A 27042-nucleotide genomic window follows, 5' to 3' on the forward strand; every position below is an offset into this window, starting at 1 on the left:
AGAGAGAGTTAGAGAGAGAGTTAGAGAGAGAGAGAGTTAGAGAGAGAGAGAGTTAGAGTTAGAGAGAGAGAGTTAGAGTTAGAGAGAGAGAGAGTTAGAGTTAGAGTTAGAGAGAGAGAGTTAGAGTTAGAGAGAGAGTTAGTTAGTTAGAGAGAGAGTTAGTTAGAGAGTTAGAGAGAGAGAGAGTTAGAGAGAGAGTTAGAGAGAGAGAGAGTTAGAGAGAGAGAGAGAGAGAGTTAGAGAGAGAGAGAGTTAGAGAGAGAGAGTTAGAGAGAGAGAGAGAGAGAGTTAGAGAGAGAGAGAGTTAGAGAGAGAGAGAGTTAGAGAGAGAGTTAGTTAGTTAGAGAGAGAGTTAGTTAGAGAGTTAGAGAGAGAGAGAGTTAGAGAGAGAGTTAGAGAGAGAGAGAGAGAGTTAGAGAGAGAGAGAGAGTTAGAGTTAGAGAGAGAGTTAGAGAGAGAGTTAGAGAGAGAGTTAGAGAGAGAGTTAGAGAGAGAGTTAGAGAGAGAGAGAGAGAGTTAGAGAGAGAGTTAGAGAGAGAGTTAGAGAGAGAGTTAGAGAGAGAGTTAGAGAGAGAGTTAGAGAGAGAGAGAGTTAGAGAGAGAGAGAGTTAGAGAGAGAGTTAGAGAGAGAGTTAGTTAGTTAGAGAGAGAGTTAGTTAGAGAGTTAGAGAGAGAGAGAGTTAGAGAGAGAGTTAGAGAGAGAGAGAGAGTTAGAGAGAGAGAGAGTTAGAGTTAGAGAGAGAGTTAGAGAGAGAGTTAGAGAGAGAGTTAGAGAGAGAGTTAGAGAGAGAGTTAGAGAGAGAGAGAGAGTTAGAGAGAGAGTTAGAGAGAGAGTTAGAGAGAGAGTTAGAGAGAGAGTTAGAGAGAGAGTTAGAGAGAGAGTTAGAGAGAGAGTTAGAGAGAGAGTTAGAGAGAGAGTTAGAGAGAGAGTTAGAGAGAGAGTTAGAGAGAGAGTTAGAGAGAGAGTTAGAGAGAGTTAGAGAGAGAGTTAGAGAGAGAGTTAGTTAGTTAGAGAGAGAGTTAGTTAGAGAGTTAGAGAGAGAGAGAGTTAGAGAGAGAGTTAGAGAGAGAGAGAGAGTTAGAGAGAGAGAGAGAGTTAGAGTTAGAGAGAGAGTTAGAGAGAGTTAGAGAGAGAGTTAGAGAGAGAGTTAGAGAGAGTAGAGAGTTAGAGAGAGAGTTAGAGAGAGAGTTAGAGAGAGAGAGAGTTAGAGAGAGAGTTAGAGAGAGAGTTAGAGAGAGAGTTAGAGAGAGAGTTAGAGAGAGAGTTAGAGAGAGAGTTAGAGAGAGAGTTAGAGAGAGAGTTAGAGAGAGAGTTAGAGAGAGAGTTAGAGAGAGAGTTAGAGAGAGAGTTAGAGAGAGAGTTAGAGAGAGTTAGAGAGAGAGTTAGAGAGAGAGTTAGAGAGAGAGAGAGAGTTAGAGAGAGAGAGAGTTAGTTAGAGAGAGAGTTAGTTAGAGAGTTAGAGAGAGAGAGAGTTAGAGAGAGAGAGAGTTAGAGAGAGAGAGAGAGTTAGAGAGAGAGAGAGTTAGAGTTAGAGAGAGAGAGAGTTAGAGTTAGAGAGAGAGTTAGTTAGTTAGAGAGAGAGTTAGTTAGAGAGTTAGAGAGAGAGAGTTAGAGAGAGAGTTAGAGAGAGAGTTAGAGAGAGAGTTAGAGAGAGAGTTAGAGAGAGAGTTAGAGAGAGAGTTAGAGAGTTAGAGAGAGAGTTAGAGAGAGAGAGAGTTAGAGAGAGAGTTAGAGAGAGAGTTAGAGAGAGAGTTAGAGAGAGTTAGAGAGAGAGTTAGAGAGAGAGAGAGTTAGAGAGAGAGAGAGAGTTAGAGAGAGAGAGAGAGTTAGAGAGAGAGAGAGTTAGTTAGAGAGAGAGTTAGTTAGAGAGTTAGAGAGAGAGAGAGTTAGAGAGAGAGAGAGTTAGAGAGAGAGAGAGAGTTAGAGAGAGAGAGAGTTAGAGTTAGAGAGAGAGTTAGTTAGTTAGAGAGAGAGTTAGTTAGAGAGTTAGAGAGAGAGAGAGTTAGAGAGAGAGAGAGTTAGAGAGAGAGAGAGAGAGTTAGAGAGAGAGAGAGAGTTAGAGTTAGAGAGAGAGAGAGTTAGAGAGAGAGAGAGTTAGAGTTAGAGAGAGAGTTAGAGAGAGAGTTAGTTAGTTAGAGAGAGAGTTAGTTAGAGAGTTAGAGAGAGAGAGTTAGAGTTAGAGAGAGAGTTAGAGAGAGAGAGAGTTAGAGTTAGAGAGAGAGTTAGAGAGAGAGTTAGAGAGAGAGTTAGAGAGAGAGAGAGAGTTAGAGAGAGAGTTAGAGAGAGAGTTAGAGAGAGAGTTAGAGAGAGAGAGAGAGAGAGAGAGAGAGAGAGTTAGAGAGAGAGAGAGTTAGTTAGAGAGAGAGTTAGTTAGAGAGTTAGAGAGAGAGAGAGTTAGAGAGAGAGAGAGTTAGAGAGAGAGAGAGAGTTAGAGAGAGAGAGAGTTAGTTAGTTAGAGAGAGAGTTAGTTAGTTAGAGAGAGAGTTAGTTAGAGAGTTAGAGAGAGAGAGAGTTAGAGAGAGAGAGAGAGTTAGAGAGAGAGAGAGAGTTAGAGTTGGAGAGAGAGTTAGAGAGAGAGAGAGTTAGAGAGAGAGAGAGTTAGAGAGAGAGAGAGAGTTAGAGAGAGAGAGAGAGTTAGAGAGAGAGTTAGAGAGAGAGTTAGAGAGAGAGTTAGAGAGAGAGTTAGAGAGAGAGTTAGAGAGAGAGTTAGAGAGAGAGAGAGAGAGAGAGTTAGAGAGAGAGAGAGAGTTAGAGAGAGAGAGAGTTAGAGAGAGAGAGAGTTAGTTAGAGAGAGAGTTAGTTAGAGAGAGAGTTAGTTAGAGAGTTAGAGAGAGAGAGAGTTAGAGAGAGAGAGAGTTAGTTAGAGAGAGAGTTAGTTAGAGAGTTAGAGAGAGAGAGAGTTAGAGAGAGAGTTAGTTAGAGAGTTAGAGAGAGAGAGAGTTAGAGAGAGAGAGAGTTAGAGAGAGAGAGAGTTAGAGAGAGAGAGAGTTAGTTAGAGAGAGAGTTAGAGAGAGAGAGAGTTAGAGAGAGAGAGAGTTAGAGAGAGAGAGAGAGTTAGAGAGAGAGAGAGTTAGAGAGAGAGAGAGTTAGAGTTAGAGAGAGAGTTAGTTAGTTAGAGAGAGAGAGAGTTAGAGAGTTAGAGAGAGAGAGAGTTAGAGAGAGAGAGAGTTAGAGTTAGAGAGAGTTAGAGTTAGAGAGAGAGTTAGAGAGAGAGAGAGTTAGAGTTAGAGAGAGAGTTAGAGAGAGAGTTAGAGAGAGAGTTAGAGAGAGAGTTAGAGAGAGAGTTAGAGAGAGAGTTAGAGAGAGAGTTAGTTAGAGAGTTAGAGAGAGAGAGAGTTAGAGAGAGAGAGAGTTAGAGAGAGAGAGAGAGTTAGAGAGAGAGAGAGTTAGAGTTAGAGAGAGAGTTAGTTAGTTAGAGAGAGAGAGAGTTAGAGAGAGAGAGAGTTAGAGAGAGAGAGAGAGTTAGAGAGAGAGAGAGTTAGAGAGAGAGAGAGTTAGAGTTAGAGAGAGAGTTAGAGTTAGAGAGTTAGAGAGAGAGTTAGAGAGAGAGTTAGAGAGAGAGTTAGAGAGAGAGAGAGAGTTAGAGAGAGAGAGAGAGTTAGAGAGAGAGAGAGAGTTAGAGAGAGAGAGAGAGTTAGAGAGAGAGAGAGAGTTAGAGAGAGAGAGAGAGTTAGAGAGTTAGAGAGAGAGAGAGAGTTAGAGAGTTAGAGAGAGAGAGAGTTAGAGAGTTAGAGAGAGAGAGAGTTAGAGAGAGTTAGAGAGAGAGAGAGAGTTAGAGAGAGAGAGAGAGTTAGAGAGAGAGTTAGAGAGAGAGAGAGAGTTAGAGAGAGAGTTAGAGAGAGAGAGAGAGAGTGAGTTAGAGAGAGAGAGAGAGTTAGAGAGAGAGTTAGAGAGAGAGAGAGAGTTAGAGAGAGAGTTAGAGAGAGAGAGAGAGTTAGAGAGAGAGAGAGAGAGAGTTAGAGAGAGAGAGAGTTAGAAAGAGAGAGAGAGAGAGAGTTAGAGAGAGAGAGAGTTAGAGAGAGAGAGAGTTAGAGAGAGAGAGAGAGTTAGAGAGAGAGAGAGTTAGAGAGAGAGAGTTAGAGAGAGAGAGAGTTAGAGAGAGAGAGAGTTAGAGAGAGAGAGAGTTAGAGAGAGAGAGAGTTAGAGAGAGAGAGAGTTAGAGTTAGAGAGAGAGTTAGAGTTAGAGAGAGAGTTAGAGAGAGAGTTAGAGAGAGAGTTAGAGAGAGAGAGAGAGTTAGAGAGAGAGTTAGAGAGAGAGTTAGAGAGAGAGAGAGAGAGAGTTAGAGAGAGAGTTAGAGAGAGAGTTAGAGAGAGAGTTAGAGAGAGAGAGAGAGTTAGAGAGAGAGTTAGAGAGAGAGAGAGTTAGAGTTAGAGTTAGAGAGAGAGTTAGAGAGAGAGTTAGAGAGAGAGTTAGAGAGAGAGTTAGAGAGAGAGTTAGAGAGAGAGAGAGAGTTAGAGAGTTAGAGAGAGTTAGAGAGAGTTAGAGAGAGTTAGAGAGAGTTAGAGAGTTAGAGAGAGAGTTAGAGAGAGAGTTAGAGAGAGAGAGAGAGTTAGAGAGAGAGTTAGAGAGAGAGTTAGAGAGAGAGAGAGAGTTAGAGAGAGAGTTAGAGAGAGAGAGAGAGAGAGAGTTAGAGAGAGAGAGAGAGAGAGAGAGTTAGAGAGAGAGAGAGAGTTAGAGAGAGAGAGAGAGAGAGAGAGAGAGAGTTAGAGAGAGAGTTAGAGAGAGAGAGAGTTAGAGAGAGAGAGAGTTAGAGAGAGAGAGAGTTAGAGAGAGAGAGAGTTAGAGAGAGAGAGTTAGAGAGAGAGAGAGTTAGAGAGAGAGAGAGTTAGAGAGAGAGAGAGTTAGAGAGAGAGAGAGTTAGAGAGAGAGAGAGAGTTAGAGAGAGAGAGAGTTAGAGAGAGAGAGAGAGTTAGAGAGAGAGAGAGAGTTAGAGAGAGAGAGAGTTAGAGAGAGAGAGAGTTAGAGAGAGAGAGAGTTAGAGAGAGAGAGAGAGAGAGAGAGAGAGTTAGAGAGAGAGAGAGTTAGAGAGAGAGAGTTAGAGAGAGAGAGAGTTAGAGAGAGAGAGAGTTAGAGAGAGAGAGAGTTAGAGAGAGAGAGAGTTAGAGAGAGAGAGAGAGAGAGAGAGAGAGAGTTAGAGAGAGAGTTAGAGAGAGAGTTAGAGAGAGAGTTAGAGAGAGAGTTAGAGAGAGAGTTAGAGAGAGAGTTAGAGAGAGAGTTAGAGAGAGAGTTAGAGAGAGAGTTAGAGAGAGAGTTAGAGAGAGAGTTAGAGAGAGAGTTAGAGTTAGAGAGTTAGCTAGAGTTAGAGAGTTAGCTAGAGTTAGAGAGTTAGCTAGAGTTAGAGAGTTAGCTAGAGTTAGAGAGTTAGCTAGAGTTAGAGAGTTAGCTAGAGTTAGAGAGTTAGCTAGAGTTAGAGAGTTAGCTAGAGTTAGAGAGTTAGCTAGAGTTAGAGAGTTAGCTAGAGTTAGAGAGTTAGCTAGAGTTAGAGAGTTAGCTAGAGTTAGAGAGTTAGCTAGAGTTAGAGAGTTAGCTAGAGTTAGAGAGTTAGCTAGAGTTAGAGAGTTAGCTAGAGTTAGAGAGTTAGCTAGAGTTAGAGAGTTAGCTAGAGTTAGAGAGTTAGCTAGAGTTAGAGAGTTAGCTAGAGTTAGAGAGTTAGCTAGAGTTAGAGAGTTAGCTAGAGTTAGAGAGTTAGCTAGAGTTAGAGAGTTAGCTAGAGTTAGAGAGTTAGCTAGAGTTAGAGAGTTAGCTAGAGTTAGAGAGTTAGCTAGAGTTAGAGAGTTAGCTAGAGTTAGAGAGTTAGCTAGAGTTAGAGAGTTAGCTAGAGTTAGAGAGTTAGCTAGAGTTAGAGAGTTAGCTAGAGTTAGAGAGTTAGCTAGAGTTAGAGAGTTAGCTAGAGTTAGAGAGTTAGCTAGAGTTAGAGAGTTAGCTAGAGTTAGAGAGTTAGCTAGAGTTAGAGTTAGAGAGAGAGTTAGAGTTAGAGAGAGAGTTAGAGTTAGAGAGAGAGTTAGAGTTAGAGAGAGAGTTAGAGTTAGAGAGAGAGTTAGAGTTAGAGAGAGAGAGTTAGAGAGAGAGTTAGAGAGAGAGAGAGAGAGTTAGAGAGAGAGTTAGAGAGAGAGTTAGAGAGTTAGAGAGAGAGTTAGAGAGAGAGTTAGAGAGAGAGTTAGAGAGAGAGTTAGAGAGAGAGTTAGAGAGAGAGTTAGAGAGAGAGTTAGAGAGAGAGTTAGAGAGAGAGTTAGAGAGAGAGTTAGAGAGAGAGTTAGAGAGAGAGTTAGAGTTAGTGAGAGTTAGAGAGAGTTAGAGTGAGACAGGAGACACTCACCATGGGGTCCATCTTACTGACAGCTTCCTGCAGCATTGAGATGTCTTTATCATCAAAACACTTCTTCATTTCCTGTGAAACAGGATGTGACATCACAAGATACAGGTCAAAAAAGGAGGCTGGGGTTGGCGACCACTTCCTCTGAATATGTGGCCATAGGTGCTGACTATTATGATGAAGACGTTGAGGTCTCTCTGTCTGTCTGCCTGCCTGTCTCTCTGTCTGTCTGCCTGCGTGTCTCTCTGTCTGTCTGCCTGCGTGTCTCTCTGTCTGTCTGCCTGCGTGTCTCTCTGTCTGTCTGCCTGCGTGTCTCTCTGTCTGTCTGCCTGCGTGGCTGTGTGTCTCTCTGCGTGGCTGTGTGTCTCTCTGCGTGGCTGTGTGTCTCTCTGCGTGGCTGTGTGTCTCTCTGCGTGGCTGTGTGTCTCTCTGCGTGGCTGTGTGTCTCTCTGCGTGTCTCTCTGCGTGTCTCTCTGCGTGTCTCTCTGCGTGTCTCTCTGCGTGTCTCTCTGCGTGTCTCTCTGCGTGTCTCTCTGCGTGTCTCTCTGCGTGTCTCTCTGCGTGTCTCTCTGCGTGTGTCTCTCTGCGTGTGTCTCTCTGCGTGTCTCTCTGCGTGTCTCTCTGCGTGTCTCTCTGCGTGTCTCTCTGCGTGTCTGCCCGCATGTCTGCCTGCGTGTCTGCTTGCATGTCTGCCTGCGTGTCTGCCTGCGTGTCTGCCTGCGTGTCTGCCTGCGTGTCTGCCTGCGTGTCTGCCTGCGTGTCTGCCTGCGTGTCTGCCTGCGTGTCTGCCTGCGTGTCTGCCTGCGTGTCTCTCTGCGTGTCTCTCTGCGTGTCTGCCTGCGTGTCTGCCTGCGTGTCTCTCTGCATGTCTCTCTGCGTGTCTGCCTGCGTGTCTCTCTGCGTGTCTCTCTGCGTGTCTGCCTGCATGTCTCTCTGCGTGTCTCTCTGCGTGTCTGTGTGTCTCTCTGCCTGCATGTCTCTCTGCGTGTCTGTGTGTCTCTCTGCGTGTCTCTCTGCGTGTCTCTCTGCGTGTCTCTCTGCGTGTCTCTCTGCGTGTCTCTCTGCGTGTCTGCCTGCATGGCTCTCTGCGTGTCTGCCTGCATGTCTCTCTGCGTGTGTGACTCTCTCTGGGTATGACTGACTGACTGACTGTCTGTGTGTCTCACTGTGTGTGTGTGTGTGTGTGTGTGTTACCTCTGGCAGAGTGTCGTAGACTTCCACAGGGTCCAGTCCACCAGGCCCCAGTCTGTTCTGTCTCTCCTCCTCCTCATACTCCTCCATAGCCTTTAACAATTACTTTATTATTTTCATTTTGAACCTCACCAATGGCTCATATTTAACTGTGTGTACAGTTGAAGTCGGAAGTTTACATAAACCTTAACCAAATACATTTGAGTTTTTCACAATTCCTGACATTTAATCCTAGTAAAAATTCCCAGTCTTAGGTCAGTTAGGATCACCACTTTATTTTAAGAATGTGAAATGTCAGAATAATAGTAGAGAGAATGATTTATTTCAGCTTTTATTTCTTTCATCACATTCCCAGTGAGTCAGAAGTTTACATACACTCAATTAGTATTTGGTAGCATTGCCTTTAAATTGTTGAACTTGGGTCAAACGTTTTGGGTAGACTTCCACACGCTTCCCACAATAAGTTGGGTGAACTTTGGCCCATTCCTTCTGACAGAGCTGGAGTAACTGAGTCAGGTTTATAGACCTCCTTGCTCGCACACGCTTTTTCAGTTCTGCCCACAAATTTTCTGTAGATTGAGTTCAGGGCCTTGTGATGACCACTCCAATACCTTGACTTTGTTGTCATTAAGCCATTTTGCCACGACTTTGGAAGTATGCTTGGGGTCATTGTCCATTTGGAAGACCCAATTAAGACCAAGCTTTAACTTCCTGACTGATGTCTTGAGATGTTGCTTCAATATATCTACATGGTTTTCCTACCTCATGATGCCATCTATTTTGTGAAGTCCACCAGTCCCTCCTGCAGCAAAGCAGCCCCACAACATGATGCTGCCACCCCCGTGCTTCACGGTTGGGATGGTGTTCTTCGGCTTGCAAGCCTCCCCCTTTTTCCTCCAAACATAACGATGGTCATTATGGGCGAACAATTTTGGTTTCATCAGACCAGAGGATATTTTCACAAGGTCCTTTGGTGTTGTTCTGGGATTGGTTTGCACTTTCCGCACCTTCATCTCTAGGAGACAGAACTCCTTCCTGAGCGGTATGACGGCTGCGTGGTTCCATGGTGTTTATACTTGCGTACTATTGTTTGTACAGATGAATGTGGTACTTTCAGGCATTTGGAAATTGCTCCCAAGGATGAACCAGACTTGTGGAGGTCTACAATTATTTTTCTGAGGTCTTGGCTGATTTCTTTTGATTTTCCCATGATGTCAAGCAAAGAGGCACTGAGTTTGAAGGTAGGCCTTGAAATACATCCACAGGTACACCTGCAATTGACTCAAATTACGTCAGAAGCTTCTAAAGCCATGACATCATTTCTGGAATTTTCCAAGCTGTTTAAAGTCAACTTAGTGTATGTAAAGTTCCGACCCACTGGAATTGTGATACAGTGAATTATAAGTGAAATAATCCGTCTGTAAACAATTGTTGGAAAAATTACTTGTGTCAGGCACAAAGTACATGTCCTAACCGACTTGCCAAAACTATAGTTTGTTAACAAGAAATTTGTAGAGTGGTTGAAAAACGAGTTTTAATGACTCCAACATAAGTGTATGTAAACTTCCGACTTCAACTGTATGTATTTTAGTATTCTGTTCATCAGTCCACAGTTTTGATACAGTCCCAGAAAAGTGTGAAGGTCAGAATGTTTTTGGATTAAATATCACTTTGAACTTCTCCCACTTCCATAAAAATACTTTTAAACACCTGAAGCAAGAAAAAAAATGGAGGGAAAATGACCTTTTGTATCCTGATCTTAGCCCTGCCTCGAACCCTCTCTTTAAATGACTCCAGCTCATCAGTAAAGGCCTCCTGATAGGGCTGGTCTGCAGTCTGAGAGAGAGAGAGCGAGAGAAAGCGAGAAAGACAGACAGACAGACAGATATGGGTGACATACCGATATACGTGTACACAGTACATACACACGTGAAGTTAAAACATCAACTCATAAATCCGGGATTCAATCAAAGGGGCGTTATCGAAAAGAAAACAAGGCTTCTCATTTAAAGGTAATTTCCACTTGAGCCGATATCTGCAGCGTTTCTGTCTGTATGCAATAACGCGCCTCTGATTGAATACCGGCCCTTTAAATGAACAAAGGCAACACACACACACACACACACACACACACACACACACACACACCTTGATCTTCTGGAAGAACTGTCTGAAGCATCCTCGAGGGTCGATCTTCAGGCTCTTAGCCAACTCTAAGATGAACTGCATCACTATGGTCTGATGGGCTACCTGATCCATCAAACCATGTTTCTACACACACACACACACACACACACACACACACACACACACACACACACACACACACACACACAGGTTAACATACACAAAGACACAGAAAGATGTAAATACACACACACACACACACACACACACACACACACACACAGGTTAACATACACAAAGACACAGAAAGATGTAAATACACACACACACACACACACACACACACACAGAAAGATGTAAATACACACACACACAATATCTGTGAAACACACCCACCTCCTCCACCTCCAGGTCGATACACATGATAACCAGGAAGTTAGCCGTCTCTTCACACACCAGGTAAGGGTGGTCAGACAGGTACTTCTGACTGTCCTCCCAACGCCGAAGCATCCCTACACACCACACACAGGTTAGAAAGAGAGGAAGAGAGAAAGAGAGATGAAGAAGAGGTGTTGAAACAGAGAGAGAAGAGTATAGAATACAGATATTAAATGGTTTAGTTGTGAGGTGTTGAAACTCACCAAAGTGTTTGATCTCTTTCTTGTGTTTCTCCACAAAAGTCTGGTGTTTCTCCTCCTTCTGTTCCTCAGTCTCTTCTGTCGCTTCCGGCTTGATGTTCAACATACTCTGGGGGAAGAAGGGATGGAGAGGAGGGGAGAGAGAGAAATATATTTTCAGTGGTGTGGACATGACAGTTGACAGTAGAGGAATAACATGTGACATCAGTAGTTGTGATGATAGCCCATATCTTCATGATTTATCCTTCAGCAAAGTAATGTATTGTCTTCCTATCTCACCTGGCTGAAGCCCTCCTTGTTGAGGGAGTGGTGTATCTATATATCACCTGGTTGAAGCCCTCCTTGTTGAGGGAGTGGTGTATCTCTCTTTCACCTGGCTGAAGCCCTCCTTGTTGAGGGAGTGGTGTATCTCTCTATCACCTGGCTGAAGCCCTCCTTGTTGAGGGAGTGGTGTATCTCTCTTTCACCTGGCTGAAGCCCTCCTTGTTGAGGGAGTGGTGTATCTCTATCACCTGGCTGAAGCCCTCCTTGTTGAGGGAGTGGTGTATCTATATATCACCTGGCTGAAGCCCTCCTTGTTGAGGGAGTGGTGTATCTCTATATCACCTGGCTGAAGCCCTCCTTGTTGAGGGAGTGGTGTATCTAAAAATCAAATCTAATTGACTTGTCACATACACATATTTGGCAGATGTTATTGCGGGTGTAGCGAAATGCTACAGCCTCAATATCTCACCTTGCTGAATCCCTCTTTGCTGAGCGTGTCAACGTTCCAAGGCATCTTTTTCTCCTCTCTCCGATGTTCCTCCATCTTCTTCTCCCACAAGCGTTGATCCTTTCTGTATTTCTTCTCCTCGGCCTGGGCCTTGCTCAGCGCCGTCTTCCTCTCCTCCTCTCCCTCCTTCTTTCCTTCCTCTTCTAACTCCTTCACTCTGTACTGCACCTCTTCCAGACGTCTCTTACACTCTGCCATGTTCCTCTCCAGCTCCTCTCCTTTCTCCTCGAAGGCCACCTGTTTCTCCACACGCGCCTAGGAGGGAGAGAAGAGGGGGGAGGAGAGGAAGGGTGGAGGGAGAGAAGGGGGTGATGAGAGGAAGGGTGTAGGAGGGAGGAGAGGAAGGGTAGAGGGTGTAGGAGGGAGGAGAGGAAGGGTGGAGGGTGGAGGAGGGAGGAGAGGAAGGGTGGAGGGTGGAGGAGAGGAAGGGTGGAGGAGGGAGGAGAGGAAGGGAGGAGGGTGTAGGAGGGAGGAGAGGAAGGGAGAGAAGGGGGTGATGAGAGGAAGGGTGTAGGAGGGAGGAGAGGAAGGGTGAGAAGGGGGTGATGAGAGGAAGGGTGGAGGAGGGAGGAGAGGAAGGGTGGAGGAGGGAGGAGAGGAAGGGTGGAGGGTGGAGGAGGGAGGAGAGGAAGGGTGTAGGAGGGAGGAGAGGAAGGGTGGAGGAGGGAGGAGAGGAAGGGAGGAGGGTGTAGGAGGGAGGAGAGGAAGGGAGAGAAGGGGGTGATGAGAGGAAGGGTGTAGGAGGGAGGAGAGGAAGGGTGAGAAGGGGGTGATGAGAGGAAGGGTGGAGGAGGGAGGAGAGGAAGGGTGGAGGGTGTAGGAGGGAGGAGAGGAAGGGAGGAGGAGGGAGGAGAGGAAGGGTGAGAAGGGGGTGATGAGAGGAAGGGTGAGAAGGGGGTGATGAGAGGAAGGGTGGAGGAGGGAGGAGAGGAAGGGTGGAGGAGGGAGGAGAGGAAGGGTGGAGGGTGGAGGGAGAGAAGGGGGTGATGAGAGGAAGGGTGTAGGAGGGAGGAAGGGTGGAGGGTGTAGGAGGGAGGAGAGGAAGGGTGGAGGGTGTAGGAGGGAGGAGAGGAAGGGTGGAGGAGGGAGGAGAGGAAGGGTGGAGGAGGGAGGAGGGGAAGGGTGGAGGGTGGAGGGAGAGAAGGGGGTGATGAGAGGAAGGGTGTAGGAGGGAGGAAGGGTGGAGGGTGTAGGAGGGAGGAGAGGAAGGGTGGAGGGTGTAGGAGGGAGGAGAGGAAGGGTGGAGGAGGGAGGAGAGGAAGGGTGGAGGAGGGAGGAGAGGAAGGGTGGAGGAGGGAGGAGAGGAAGGGTGGAGGAGGGAGGAGAGGAAGGGTGGAGGAGGGAGGAGAGGAAGGGTGGAGGAGGGAGGAGAGGAAGGGTGGAGGAGGGAGGAAGGGTGGAGGGTGGAGGAGGGAGGAGAGGAAGGGTGGAGGAGGGAGGAGAGGAAGGGTGGAGGAGGGAGGAGAGGAAGGGTGGAGGAGGGAGGAGAGGAAGGGTGGAGGAGGGAGGAGAGGAAGGGTGGAGGGTGGAGGGAGAGAAGGGGGTGATGAGAGGAAGGGTGTAGGAGGGAGGAAGGGTGGAGGGTGTAGGAGGGAGGAGAGGAAGGGTGGAGGGTGGAGGGAGAGAAGGGGGTGATGAGAGGAAGGGTGTAGGAGGGAGGAGAAAGGGGTGGGAGATAGTAACATTGTTGTTCTTGAAAATGTTACCTATTAGCTCGCTAACCAAACATCTTAAAGGAAAAGGACAAATTAAGATAATTTAATGTAGGTAGGCTGTGACTGGCCTCACACTCCAGTGCAGTAGGTGGCGGCGTATGCAACGTAAAAGTTGGATGCAATCCGCCAACCAAATCCCAAAGAAGAAGAAAATAATTATGTCCAAGGCAAGATAATGTAACGTTACCTAGCACAATTCTGCTGGATTAGTTTGATGTAGCTAGCCAAGGTTAAGGTGAATCACAGGCTGTGTGGTGAAACTCATATTGAGCGAGAGAGACAGGAAGGAAAGGCAGACACAGAGAGACAGAGCTGTGGACAAACTCTTATTGAGCAACTAGGCTACTACTGTAAGCCCAAATGTTGAAAGCCTTGCCTAGTTAACGCCCTGGGCCAGAGCTAAGCCTAGCTAGCTAACCCTTTAGCCAGTTGGATTAACGTTAGTCACGTTAGTTGACCAGCTAACTACTCGGTTGAGTACTGATTTATATGGCTAAGAACTTAGCTAGCTAGTGTTTGCTGACATAGCTACTGTCGCTAGCTGCCTAACCAGTACGTTAGCTATTTCTGTATCAGTATTATTTTAGTGAAAACATATCGCCTGTTGTCATAGCTACCTGATGCCTCCATCGGAAGAGGCTCGGCGTGTCGATATTGGGGTGAGTCTCATCCTCGTCATCCGATACTTCGATGTGGTCCCACACACTGTAATCAATAGTCCTGGACGTCATCTCTCTCTCCTCCTTCTCTTTCCGTGGGAAGTCCACGCAACTACAGCACACTAAATGGAATGACGTGTAAGGGAAAATGTAAACTTTGGTCCTGTTGAAAGAGAGAAAATGTGCGCTAAGCTTGCAGAGAACCCGCCGCCCTCTACTCGTTGCTTCAGCTCAGAAGTATTTTCTGGAAAGATCTGTTACTTCCGATCTGCGAGGTAGTGTGACGTAGAAATCGTGCGACAGAGATGGGTTTAGAGTCTTCGAGAAGCAGAGTGTCCTGAGCTAATAATTCACTGTGAAAGTAAACCTTTATATTTTTAGACTTAGTTCATTTTAATCTCTGTGGAATGTTTCTTTATTTCTAGAGCAAAACTTTAAGGTACATTCTGTTTATAATCACACATGTCATCTATAGCGTCAGCCACAGGAGGGCCCACAAGTAGCAAAAAGCAGATTTTTTGTTGTTGAAATCACATCAAGTTACACCTTCTGAGTACTTCCAAATGGTTCTTTATTGGGAAAATATATACAAAATAAATGCATTAATCTACACACACATATATAATAGGGCTTTATTTGCACACATATCCTGTTATTTGGTACTTTATGATGACTGGGTGAATTAGACAATGCAATGCAAGTTAATAAATACTGTTATTAACATGATCTGCAATTGAAAAGTGTAGTATTTGATTTTGTGCCGGTCTGCAAGTGTAACCAGATACACTACATGACCAAAAGTATATGAACACAAACATCTCATTCCAAAATCATGGGCATTAATATGGAGTTGGTCCCCACTTTGCTGCTATAACAGCCTCCAGTCTTCTGGGAAGGCTTTCCACTAGATGTTGGAACATTGCTGCGGGGACTTGCTTCCATTCAGCCACAAGAGCATTAGTTGGACGATTAGGTCTGGCTCGCAGTCAGCGTTCCAATTCATCCCAAAGGTCTTCGATGGAGTTGAGGTTAGGGCTCTGTGCAGGCCGGTTAACTTCTTCCACACCACAGGAGATTGGTGGCACCTTAAATTGGGGAGGACGGGCTGGTGGTAATGGCTGGAGCGGAATCAGTGGAATGGTATCAAATCTGTCAAACATATGGTTTCCATGGTTTCCATGTGTTTGATGTCGCTCCATTCGCTCCGTTCCCGACATTATTATGAGTTGTTCTCCCTCAGCAGTCTCCAATATTCCACAGCGATCTCCACAAACCCTTTCTGTATGGACCTCGCTTTGTGCACAGGGGCATTGTCATGCTGAAAGAGGAAAGGGCCTTCCCCAAACTGTTGCCAACATGTTGGAAGCACAGAATCATCTAGAATGTCATTGTATGCTGTAGCGTTGAGATTTCCCTTCACTGGAACTAAGGAGCCCGAACCATGAAAAACAGCCCCAGACCATTATTCCTCCCCACCAAACTGTACAGTTGGCACTATGCATTGGGGCAGGTAGCGTTTGCCTGGCGTGCACCAAATCCAGATTCATCTATCGGACTACCAGATGGTGAAGCGTGATTCATCACTCCAGAGAATGCGCTTCCACTGCTCCAGAGTCCAATGGCGAGCTTTACACTTCAGCCGACGCTTGGCATTGTGCATGGTGATCTTAGGCTTGTGTACGGCTGCTCGGCCATGGAAACCCATTTCATGAAGCTCCCGACAAAACAGTTATTGTGCTGACGTTGCTTCCAGAGGCAGTTTGGAACTCGGTAGTGAGTTTGGCAACCGAGAACAGACGATTTTTGCGCGCAACGCGCTTCAAAACTTTTCTGTGATCTTGTGTGGCCTACCACTTCGCGGCTGAGCCGTTGTTGCTCTTAGATGTTTCCACTTCACAATAACAGCACTTACAGTTGACCAGGGAAGCTCTAGCAGGACAGACATTTTACGAACTGACTTGTTGGAAAGCAGGCATCCTATGACGGTGCCACGTTGAAGGTCACTAAACTCTTCAGTAAGGCCATTCTATGGCAATGTGTTTCTATGGAGATTGCATGGCTCTGTGCTCAATTTTATACACCTGTCAGTAACGGGTGTGGCTGAAATAGCCGAATACACTAATTTGACATAGGCCTATATACTCAGGCAATCCACATAGTGTATCCTACATTGAAATACAAACAAGTGCGCTAACATTGACATGCTAGCTAGCAACTTCACTGGCAGTAAATGCTAGCCAGCTAGCTAGTTAGCACAACCTGCTAGGAGTGCTAGCTAGCAAACTTACTACCAGATGTCTGAGGTAAAATACATTGAAAAGATAACGTACCTTAATTGCAGTTGTAAATGTTTCCACATGTGACTGATAGCTTTACAGTTAATGTTACTTCATAGCCTTTTCGCTATTTTACACAGCATTGTGATGTCATATAGCTAGATAGATAGCTACATTTTTAAGAGAGAACTTTTCAATTGGCATCTCTTTCCCCTGTTTTCAGTCACAGGCAGCGACTGGGTTAGGTGTGAGCAGTGCAGGAGGTGGGCTCATGAGTTGTGCTCCAATTTGACTGGGGATGGCTATATTTCTGACTCATGTTCAAATTAGAATTGTGCGACAGCAGAGAATAAGAGAGTTGCCACATCAATGTTACACTGAATAAATTAGTTAAGTTATTGTTATGAGATGTTAAATTCCAATGTTATGAAATAACTTTGCTATTGGCTCCCGAGTGGCGCACTGCATCTCAGTGCAAGAGGTGTCACTACAGTCCCTGGTTCAAATTCACGCTGCATTACATCCGGCCATGATTGGGAGTCCCATAGGGTGGCACACAATTGGCCCAGCGTTGGCCGGGGTAGGCTGTCACTGTAAATAAGAATTTGTTCTTAAGTGACTTGCCAAGTTAAAGTAATAATAATAAAATATATATATAAGTAATATTATATTCAAATAATATGTTTTTTCTCAATTAAAAACCTTTTGCTCCTGAATTTCATTTTAAAGACTGCTGGGATTTAAAATCTTGCACTATTATCTTATACTATTCGCCTATGCTTGACCTTTATCCACTTACCAACTTTTTCACCAATTGTTGCTTTTTTTGTGTCAGCAAATAGACATTGTTCTTATAGGGGTTAGTTACCTTCTAGTACCCTGCAGACTGTGACTTCCAGCTAGAAGAAATAGACGAACAATTCATTCATTTTGTAGAATTCATTTTTTAGAAACAGGAGTTTAGCCAGTCTGTGGCTTCAGACTCATGCGATGGTGCCTTGAGAACAGGTGTTGTGCCGAAAAATGTCCCCCCTGCCAGAATTCAACCCCCTTCAGCGAGCGCCCCCGCTTGCGGCAAGATGCCCATGTCGCCCGTACCTAAATCCGCTACTGATTTGTATTAGTCTATAAATACATCTCTTTGCCAAAATTCGTCATCTCTCCCATGTCTTATTCGACTAGTATTTTTGAAAAGTGTAAGGATAATAATTCAGCCATAGTTGTTCTGAAATGTTTATTGCTTGCCAACATTTTACTTCCTCCTCTGTTTAATATAACACACAAACATTAATTATTAATTGCGGTTGCCTATCCCGACGTGAAGTTTGTTCTATAGAAATTATTTGACTCTGATGTGTGCCACAGAAAGTATTTGACTCTATCCACAAAATTGAGGAAATTAGAAGGAGGGAGGGATTCTGGCAGGAGGGAGGGATTCTGGCAGGGGGGAGGGATTCTGGCAGGAGGGAGGGATTCTGGCAGGGGGGAGGGATTCTGGCAGGAGGGAGGGATTCTGGCAGGAGGGAGGGATTCTGGCAGGAGGGAGGGATTCTGGCAGGAGGGAGGGATTCTGGCAGGAGGGAGGGATTCTGGCAGGAGGGAGGGATTCTGGCAGGAGGGAGGGATTCTGGCAGGAGGGAGGGATTCTGGCAGGAGGGAGGGATTCTGGCAGGAGGGAGGGATTCTGGCAGGGGGGAGGGATTCTGGCAGGAGGGAGGGATTCTGGCAGGAGGGAGGGATTCTGGCAGGAGGGAGGGATTCTGGCAGGAGGGAGGGATTCTGGCAGGGGGGAGGGATTCTGGCAGGAGGGAGGGATTCTGGCAGGAGTGAGGGATTCTGGCAGGAGGGAGGGATTCTGGCAGGGGGGAGGGATTCTGGCAGGAGGGAGGGATTCTGGCAGGAGGGAGGGATTCTGGCAGGGGGGAGGGATTCTGGCAGGGGGGAGGGATTCTGGCAGGAGGGAGGGATTCTGGCAGGAGGGAGGGATTCTGGCAGGAGGGAGGGATTCTGGCAGGGGGGAGGGATTCTGGCAGGAGGGAGGGATTCTGGCAGGAGGGAGGGATTCTGGCAGGAGGGAGGGATTCTGGCAGGAGGGAGGGATTCTGGCAGGGGGGAGGGATTCTGGCAGGAGGGAGGGATTCTGGCAGGAGGGAGGGATTCTGGCAGGAGGGAGGGATTCTGGCAGGAGGGAGGGATTCTGGCAGGAGGGAGGGATTCTGGCAGGAGGGAGGGATTCTGGCAGGAGGGAGGGATTCTGGCAGGGGGGAGGGATTCTGGCAGGAGGGAGGGATTCTGGCAGGAGGGAGGGATTCTGGCAGGAGGGAGGGATTCTGGCAGGAGGGAGGGATTCTGGCAGGGGGGAGGGATTCTGGCAGGGGGGAGGGATTCTGGCAGGGGGGAGATTTTCGGCACAACACCGGTGAATATCCTCTCCATACTTGGAGGATTAAACATTTTTTGGGGAGAGGATTTGGCTATGAAACGCAGTTTGGGTCTTTGCGTGTCAAAAAATATACGCGTCAAATAACACTATTTGACACGTTAAATAAGCTTTTAATTTGACACGTCAAATAACACAGTTTACTTGTAGAATGTTGTATTGGACCGCAACTTCTGGGGTAACTAGCTAGCTTTAGCTTGGTACCTAGCTAGCACCAATACAACCAGCCTGAAAACTGCAGTGATTTTCATTATTCTTATCAATGATTTAGGAATTATTGTAAGTGTAACAGTATAACTTTAGTCCGTCCCCTCGCCCCGGGCGCGAACCAGGGACCCTCTGCACACATCAACAACAGTCTCCCACGAAGCATCGTTACCCATCGCTCCACAACAGCCGCGGCCCTTGCAGAGCAAGGTTTCAGAGCAAGTGACGTAACCGACTGAAAGGCTGCTAGCGCGTACCACCGCTAACTAGCTAGCCATTTCACATCAGTTACATAAGTATTGGCTAGGTAGCCACTTGTTGTTCGCCTATTGAAATTGAACTTCAGTTCATGAAAAGAAATAGCTAGCCAGCTACTTAACCTTGTTGCCCAAAGCTAACGTTATAAGCAGCCAGCTAGCTTCATGACGCTCGACTGAACCGGGTCATGTGTTGTGAAGCTAGACACAATAAGGATTAGGCACAATATATTTTTATTTGCGATTTGCTTTCAAAATAAAAGTCCATCTTTGGAAGTGATGCAGAAGGTTACGATTGGTGGAATCATGCCAAATGTAAACTAGATAATGTTAAACAAGGTTGGAACGTGAAGCAATGAAATGGGGTGTCAGTCTACTCGGTGACACTCACAGAACACAACTGTGAAGAGTTTACGCAAATATTAGCATTGTAGCTCTTATCGCGGGACTGTGACTGTGTGAAATCACCTCCCCTAGTCAGCCTGTTGTGTGTATTGACATTCATATTGCCATGTACAGCTTTACCTAAGGATTGGGGATCAATGAAATGGGGTATCAGTCTACTTAATACCCAATATATTTTTCACAACGTCCTCCTCAGAGTTATCAGACTCCAAAACATCCAGTATTGTTTTTCCTCTGGAATAGTGTTCAATACACATAGGTTGACAATAAATGTGGCTGAATTCACAGTGGTTTGAGTCCCGCAATAAGAGCTAAGACACTAATGTTCTCTGGGTGTCACTGAGTTGACTGATACCCCATGTCATTGATCCACAATCCATAGGTAAGGCTGTACAGTGAAATAAGTATGCTCCCACTGCAATTCTAAAGTCTAATACATCCAGTGTGATTAAAAACAGATTTTTGTCAAATTAACAAATGATTCCAACCTCATTTAGCATGATCTATTCAATTATGGCATAATTCTACTATTTGTATTCATTTGCCTCACTGTCAATGACATACTTTTACTTTGAAGGCTAACCGCAAGGTCCACTATTGTAGCTAATCCTTATTGTGGCTAGCTTCACATAGATGGGTCCGACCATTAATCAAATAAAACTGTCTTATAAAATAGGGTTATTTTAGATGATGACACCTAGCTATATAGTTAGCTAGTTAACTATAGCTACTGAGACAGATTGTCGTGTTGCTATGTATTTGGGGAAGAACATTGTTTGCATCCATGAGCTAGCTAGCTTTTTTTAATGACCAGCACTATAGGTGCGCGCGAGACAAGTTTATAGCATACGTATCGATGAATCGTGGTGACATATGAAGTACGAGTGAAAGTGTAATAACTGTGTAATAATAACTACGTAAAACATGTATGAACGCGTTAAATTATTATGTGACGTGCAGTCATATTCAGGTCCTGATTGGTCAACAAGCTTATTTGAAACGTCAAATAGTGTTATTGGAAACGTCAAAAAGTGTTATTTGACATGTATCTTTTTTTTGGCATGCAAAGACCCAAACGGCGTTTCATATATTTGGCCACCCTAGGCAGAGCTGTTACAAAAAAATCTATATGTAGACCTACAGGTTTTTAGGCAAAATAGCCCAATCAAAAGCTCCTTGAACGTGGGAATATGGCAGGCCTATTGGGCCAAAATCAATGACGGCCTTTTGTATAGATAATAGAAAGACAATGAACGAAACGTTTAAGATATCAGATTGTTTATAAATACTTTGCTACAATGACACACTTAGTTATCTCTTCACCTCGTTTCCTTTCTTTCAGCATGTGTGTAACAGTGTAACTTTAGTCTGTCCCCTCGCCCATACCCGGGCTCGAACCAGGGACCCTCTGCACACATCAACAACAGTCTCCCACGAAGCGTCGTTACCCATCGCTCCACAAAGTCCGCGGCACTTGCAGAGCAAGGGGAAACACTACTTCTAGGTTTCAGAGCAAATGAAGTAACTGATTGAAACGCTATTAGCGCGTACCCGCTAACTAGCTAGCCATTTCACATCCGTTACATGTGCACGTAGTAAGTACACCATAATACTTTTGGAATAAGTGTCTTTTCATTCTTTAGTTGTGGATGTTTCATGTAGTCAACGTGTAACAACTGCTATATCTAAAGCAAAAAAACAATGGCACCCGGTTTATAACCTAACAGTTTAGCACCATACCAGCAGGTGGCATCCTTACACACGTTACCGCACTCCGTATCTTGCGCTTCATCCTCATCTTTGTAAGTCACATTGATTTAGCACCTGTGTGTTTAATCAGTTTCTTTATAACAAATATTTAGTGAACTCCATGACAGTAGCTAAAGCAAGGGGCTATTAGCAGTACACACGTTGACTACAAATGCATGCTGGGTCGGGCATGCCCTGAGCTGCTGAAGTGAGCGCTACTGGAGCAGACGAGAAGACCGACGCTCCAGCCTTTGGGAATCTCGCTCCACGAGCCAGTCAAATTGGGCACGCTCTGCTCCGTTCTAGCTCCGCTCACGTACTCTGGTCCCTACCAGGCTACTGTGTTGCACTGGTAAATGCTTCACAATGTATTTCTTTGTAGGCTATAGACTGGTATTAATTGAAATAATATATCCTAAATAATTATTTTTGGTTCCTTCTCAGGTCCCTGACTAACTTAGTGTTTATATGCTGTTTAATATGACATGTAGCCTATTTGAAATTGTTCGGTCTAAGGCACTCCATCTTAGTCCTAGAAACGTCACTACAGACCTGGTTCGATTCCAGGCTGTATCACAACCGACAGTGATTGGGAGTCCCATAGGGCGGCGCACAATTGGCCCAGCGTCGTTCGACGTTGGTAGTAAGAATTTGTTCTTAACTGACTTGACTAGTTAAATAAAGGTTACATTTACAATTACAAAATTAAATATGTTCATCATTTCATGTTTATTCAAATATTTTCATTCAATTCCATATTGTTTGGTTTCAATATTTAAAAACAATTGGTAGGTCCAGGTAGTCACAAAAATAGATGGGTGCTTGTTAAATTATGATTTTAATGAATGGAGCGAATTTGGAGCTGTGTTTTTTTCTGTGAGGGAGCCATAGGAAAGGACGTGGTGATCCACACCCTCTCATCCGGATTTCCAACCATTCAACTCTGCTCACATGCTCTGACCCCAACCCCTCCTCTACATAAAGGACTGGTCCATTCCGTTGTGGTGCACCGCGTGTTTGTTCTTGTGTCGTAGTGGCAACATGTCTTTCAGCTGGTAGTGGCCCATGCGCGTGTGTTTATAATGAGAGGAGTAGATGAAACAGGAGATCACCAAGAGGATCACCACCACAGCTGCAGCCAGCCCTGCAATGATGGGCAGGAAGTCCACTACAGGGCAGGAGAGTAGAAAGAGAGGAGAGGGAGGGGGAGAGAGGAGAGGAAGGGAGATGCAGTGAATTCAGGAAGTATTCAGATCCCTTGACTTTTTCCACATTTTGTTATGTTACATTTTGTTATGTCACATTTTGTTATGTTACAGCCTTGTTCTAAAATGGATTCAATAAAAAATATATCCTCATCAAAATATCCTCAACAATCTACACACAATAACCCATAATGACATCACAATACCCCATAATGACAAAGCGAAAACAGTTAAAATATTTAAAAAAATACTTATTAAAAATAAAAAACAGAAATACCTAATTTACATAAGTATTCAGACCCTTTGCTATTAGACTCGAAATTGAGCTCAGGTGCATCCTGTTTCCATTGATCATCCTTGAGATGTTTCTACAACTCGATTGGAGTCCACCTGGGGTAAATTCTATTGATTGGACATGATTTGGAAAGGCACACAGCTGTCTATATAAGGTTCCACAGTTGACAGTGCATGTCAGAGCAAAAAACAAGCCATGAGGTTGAAGGAATTGTCCATTGAGCTCTGAGACGTGATTGTGTCGAGGCACAGATCTGGGGAAGGTTACCAAAAAATATCTGCAGCATTGAAGGTCTCCAAGAACACAGTGACCTCCATCATTCCTAAATGGAAGAATTTGGAACCACCAAGACTCTTCCTAGAGCTGGTAGCCCGGCCAAACAGAGCAATCGGGGGAGAAGGGCCTTGGTTGGTGAGGTAACCAAGAACCCGATGGTCACTCTGAAAAAGCCCTAGAATTCCTCTGTGGAGATGGGAGAACCTTCCAGAAGGACAACCATCTCTGCAACACTCCACCAATCAGGCCTTTATGGTAGAGTGGCCAGACGGAAGCCACCCCTCAGTAAAAGAAACATGACAGCCCGCTTGGAGTTTGCCAAAAGGCACCTAAAGGACTCTCAGACCTATGAGAAACAAGATTCTCTGGTCTGATGAAACCAATATTGAACTCTTTGACTTAAATGCCAAGCGTCACGTGTGGAGGAAACCTGGCACCCTCCCTGCGGGAATCCCAATCACGCCCGGATGTGATACAGCCTGGATTCTGGGTTAAACTTGGAACATTGATATACTCAGAAGGATAGTATCTGAGGAGTGAAGGAGACTGTTTTTTTTACATCGGATGTTAACATGAGGATAGGGGGTGCTGTTGTCACTTTTTCTGGAAATCGTGTAATTTTTAAACGGCTTCCTACTCAATTCTTGCTCGTACAATATGCATATTATTATTATTATTGGATAGAAAACACTCTCTAGTTTCTATAGCCGTTGAAATTTTGTCTCTGAGTGGACCAGAACTCATTCTACAGCACTTTCCCTGACATGGAGTCAGATTTCAGACATCTTGGCCCCTGATCTGGAGTCAGTTTAAAGGTCCCTGTGAATGCTATGAGGATACAAACACTGCTTACGTCTTCCCCTGGATGTCATTACGTGGTGACGCTTTGAATGGAGTCGATTGCGCAATCAGAGCCTCTATAAAACAGCACAACGTGTAGGTAGTGTCCCTTTTCCAGCTGCGCCTGATGCAAGGTGGACACGGACCTGCTCTTTTTCCAAGCTTTAGTTTAGCCAGTAAAATTTCTCCGGTCATGTTTTTACTCGTTATAGGTGTTAAAAACATCATAAGGTAGTTAATTTAAACCGTTTTATAGCAATTTATATCCGTTTAGTGCGATTTTGACGCATTTCTTTCTGAGACACTTTGCACCTCTGGGCACGTTTCCAGTTCATGCCGAACGTAGTGGGCAATTCCACATGGCAAGAGGACAGCTTTCGACCAAAAGACGATTAGACCCAAGAAAGGATTCATTGCCCAAGATTCTGATGGAAGAACTGCTCATAGTAAGAACAATTTATTATGCTCCAAAACCAATTAGCCTGTCTAGGATCAGCGTGGCGCTAGCGGCACACCCCCCCCCCCCCCCCACTGAAAAACCAGTGCCGCGAAATTCAAAAAAAATATTTTTTTAAAATATTTAACTTTCACACATTAAAGTCCAATACAGCTAATGAAAGACACAGATCTTGTGAATCCAGTCAACATTTCCGATTTTTAAAATGTTTTACAGGGAAGACACAATATGTAAAGATGTACATCTATTACCTAAAAACACATTAGCATAATCCACCATCTTTTATTTGTCCACCAACACCAGTAGCCATCACCAATTCGGCTAAACTAAGATATTTATAGCCCCTAACCAACAAAAAAACTCATTAGATGACAGTCTGATAACATATTTATGGTATGGGATAGGTTTTGTTAGAAAAAAGTGCATATTTCAGGTAGACTTCATAGTTTACAATTGCACCCACCATCACAAATGGACTAGAATAATTACAATGAGCAACGTGTTTACCTAACTACTAATCATCAAACATTTCGTAAAAATACACAGCATACACGAATCGAAAGACACAGATCCTGTGAATACAGACAATATTTCAGATTTTCTAAGTGTCTTACAGCGAAAACACAATAAATCGTTATATTAGCTTAGCACATAGCAATTAGCAGCCCAGCATTGATTCTAGCCAAAGTGAGCGATAAAAGTCAACATCGCCAAAAGATATTAATTTTTTCACTAACCTTCTCAGAATTCTTCCGATGACACTCCTGTAACATCACATTACAACATGCATATACAGTTTGATCGAAAATGTTTATATTTAGCCACCAAAATCATGGTTAGACAATGTGAAATGTAGACAAGCTGGTAAAGAAAATGTCCTTGCGCCACTTAGACAGTGATCTACTCTTATACATAAATACTCATAAACGTGACTAAAAAATACAGGGTGGACAGGGATTGATAGACAATTTAATTCTTAATACAATTGCGTTATTACATTTTTTAATTTATCCTTACTTTTCAATACAGTTTGCGCCAAGCGAAGCTACGTCAAAAAACATGGCGTCCTAAGCCACTAAAATGTTTCGACAGAAACACGATTTATCATAATAAAAATGTCCTACCTTGAGCTGTTCTTCCATCAGTATCTTGGGCAAAGGATCCTTTCTTGGGAGAAATCGTCTTTTGGTGGAAAGCTGTCCTCTTGCCATGTGGAAATGTCAACTGCGTTCGGGATGAACTGAAAAGCGTGCCCAACTTTTCACATCGTTGCAAAAATAAATGTCCCAAAATCGCACTAAACGGATATAAATTGCTATAAAACGCTTTAAATTAACTACCTTATGATGTTTTTAACTCCTATAACGAGTGAAAAGATGACCGGAGAAATATAACAGGCTAAACTAACGCTTGGAACAAGTGCGCGCCGGTGTCCTCTTGGCTCATGACGCAGCTCCCAAAGAATGACTAGCTTCAGGGTTTTTTCATTTGTAGGGCCTGTGAACGCGCAATCGACCCCGTTGGAATCGTCATCACGTAAAGGCATCCAGGGGAAGACGTAAGAAGTGTCCGTATAGTCATAGCAACGACAGTGCCCTTTTAAATGACTTCAGAACAGTGGCCAACATTTCTCAAATCTGACTCCATGTCAGGGAAATTGCTGTAGAATGGGCTCTGTTCCACTTAGAGACAAAATTTCAACTCCTATAGAAACTATAGACTGTTTTCTATCCAATAATAATAATAATATGCATATTGTACGATCAAGGATTTTGTGGGAAGCCGTTTAAAAAATTAGCCAAATTAGCATAAGTAGTCTAAACAGCGCCCCCATCCCCAACAGGTTAGCTTGGTTTTGGAGCGAGCGGTCGCATTCGCATTCGCTCCGCAGGTAGTATAACTTTTCATTACATTTCATTATAGTACAACGGTTTGATTTGTCTAACCTTAGCCATTTCTTCTTAGCTAGCTACATAGCCGTCTTTGTATCAAAGATAATTGCGTAATTATCATATTTCGTCTTCCTATCGTAGTCTACAGTGCTATCTGCCCAGCAGCTAGCCAGCTAGCCAGCTAGCAAACGTCCACCGTCTACCGAATAGCAGCACTGTAGAAACTATTACACTCAACGGAACGACTTGATTAGTGTAGTGTTAGCTAGCTACATAGTTGTCTTTGCTGTCTTCGTATCCAAGATAATTGGGTAGTTCAGAGTGTGTAGTTTTAGAGTGATTATCTTAATTTACCGAGGTTAGCTAGCCAGCTATTTGTCGTCCTTAACGTAGGAAACACTGCTAGCTAGCCAACAGCTAGCCAACGTCTACCGAATAGAACTTCCGCACTCAACAACCCGGTCGCATTCCGCTTCGCTCCACAGGTAGTATCACATTTTCATTTCATTTCATTACAGTACAACGATTTGATTTGTTTGATCGTAGCTAGCTACATAGCTAGCTACATAGCCGTCTTTTATCAAAGATAATTGTGTAGTCTAGAGCGATTTTCTAGGTTAGCTAGCCAGCTATTGTCGTTCTTTTAACGCAACGTAACGTAATCAACACTGCTAGCTAGCCAGCTAGCCACCGAATAGCAGCACTGTAGCAGCACTGTAGAAACTATTACACTCAACGGAACGACTTGATTAGTGTAGTGCCAACAACGCAGCCACTGCCAACTAGCCTACTTCAGCAGTACTGTATCATTTTAATCATTTTAGTCAATAAGATTCTTGCTACGTAAGCTTAACTTTTTGAACATTCGAGACGTGTAGTCCACTTGTTATTCCAATCTCCTTTGCATTAGCGTAGCCTCTTCTGTAGCCTGTCAACTATGTGTCTGTCTATCCCTGTTCTCTCCTCTCTGCACAGACCATACAAACGCTTCACACCGCGTGGCCGCGGCCACCCTAATCTGGTGGTCCCAGCGCGCACGACCCACGTGGAGTTCCAGGTCTCCGGTAGCCTCTGGAACTGCCGATCTTTGGCCAACAAGGCAGAGTTCATCTCAGCCTATGCCTCCCTCCAGTCCCTCGACTTCTTGGCACTGACGGAAACATGGATCACCACAGATAACACTGCTACTCCTACTGCTCTCTCTTCGTCCGCCCACGTGTTCTCGCACACCCCGAGAGCAGCTGGTCAGCGGGGTGGTGGCACCGGGATCCTCATCTCTCCCAAGTGGTCATTCTCTCTTTCTCCCCTTACCCATCTGTCTATCGC

General features: G+C 44.7%; 2 protein-coding genes across 4 annotated transcripts in view; both read right to left on the minus strand.

The window, feature by feature from the left end:
• Nucleotides 1–6258: 6258 nt before the first annotated feature.
• On the minus strand, nt 6259–13701 carry LOC129839502 (hsp90 co-chaperone Cdc37-like). The gene is made up of 8 exons (XM_055906996.1): nt 13376–13701; nt 11005–11298; nt 10275–10380; nt 10030–10145; nt 9655–9777; nt 9250–9342; nt 7510–7599; nt 6259–6390 (listed from the first exon to the last, which is right to left on the minus strand). The coding sequence occupies exons 1-8, from the start codon at nt 13487–13489 to the stop codon at nt 6274–6276; spliced, it is 1053 nt and encodes a 350-aa protein (XP_055762971.1). The 5' UTR covers nt 13490–13701; the 3' UTR covers nt 6259–6273.
• Nucleotides 13702–21461: 7760 nt separating this feature from the next.
• Nucleotides 21462–27042, minus strand: part of LOC129840017 (cell adhesion molecule 3-like) — a 66780-nt gene continuing 61199 nt past the window's right edge. For all 3 annotated transcript variants that reach the window (XM_055907811.1, XM_055907812.1, XM_055907813.1), the window contains exon 6: nt 21462–21919. In XM_055907811.1, coding sequence (XP_055763786.1) covers nt 21726–21919 — 194 coding nt within the window. In that variant the 3' untranslated portion in view covers nt 21462–21725. The remainder of the gene's footprint in view (nt 21920–27042) is intronic.

Source organism: Salvelinus fontinalis, chromosome 40 (genome assembly GCF_029448725.1).
Source record: "Salvelinus fontinalis isolate EN_2023a chromosome 40, ASM2944872v1, whole genome shotgun sequence".
In the NCBI taxonomy this organism is placed as follows: Eukaryota; Metazoa; Chordata; class Actinopteri; order Salmoniformes; family Salmonidae; genus Salvelinus; species Salvelinus fontinalis.

Excerpts from the sequence above, each read along its gene's own strand:
- LOC129839502 (XM_055906996.1), bottom strand. The coding sequence starts at position 13,489 with ATGACGTCCAGGACTATTGATTACAGTGTGTGGGACCACATCGAAGTA. Across the intron at positions 10,381-11,004 it reads GCAAAGAGGGATTCAGCAAG|AGTATGTTGAACATCAAGCC; the intron begins GTGAGATATTGA and ends TTCTTCCCCCAG. Across the intron at positions 6,391-7,509 it reads TCTACGACACTCTGCCAGAG|GAAATGAAGAAGTGTTTTGA; the intron begins GTAACACACACA and ends CCTGTTTCACAG.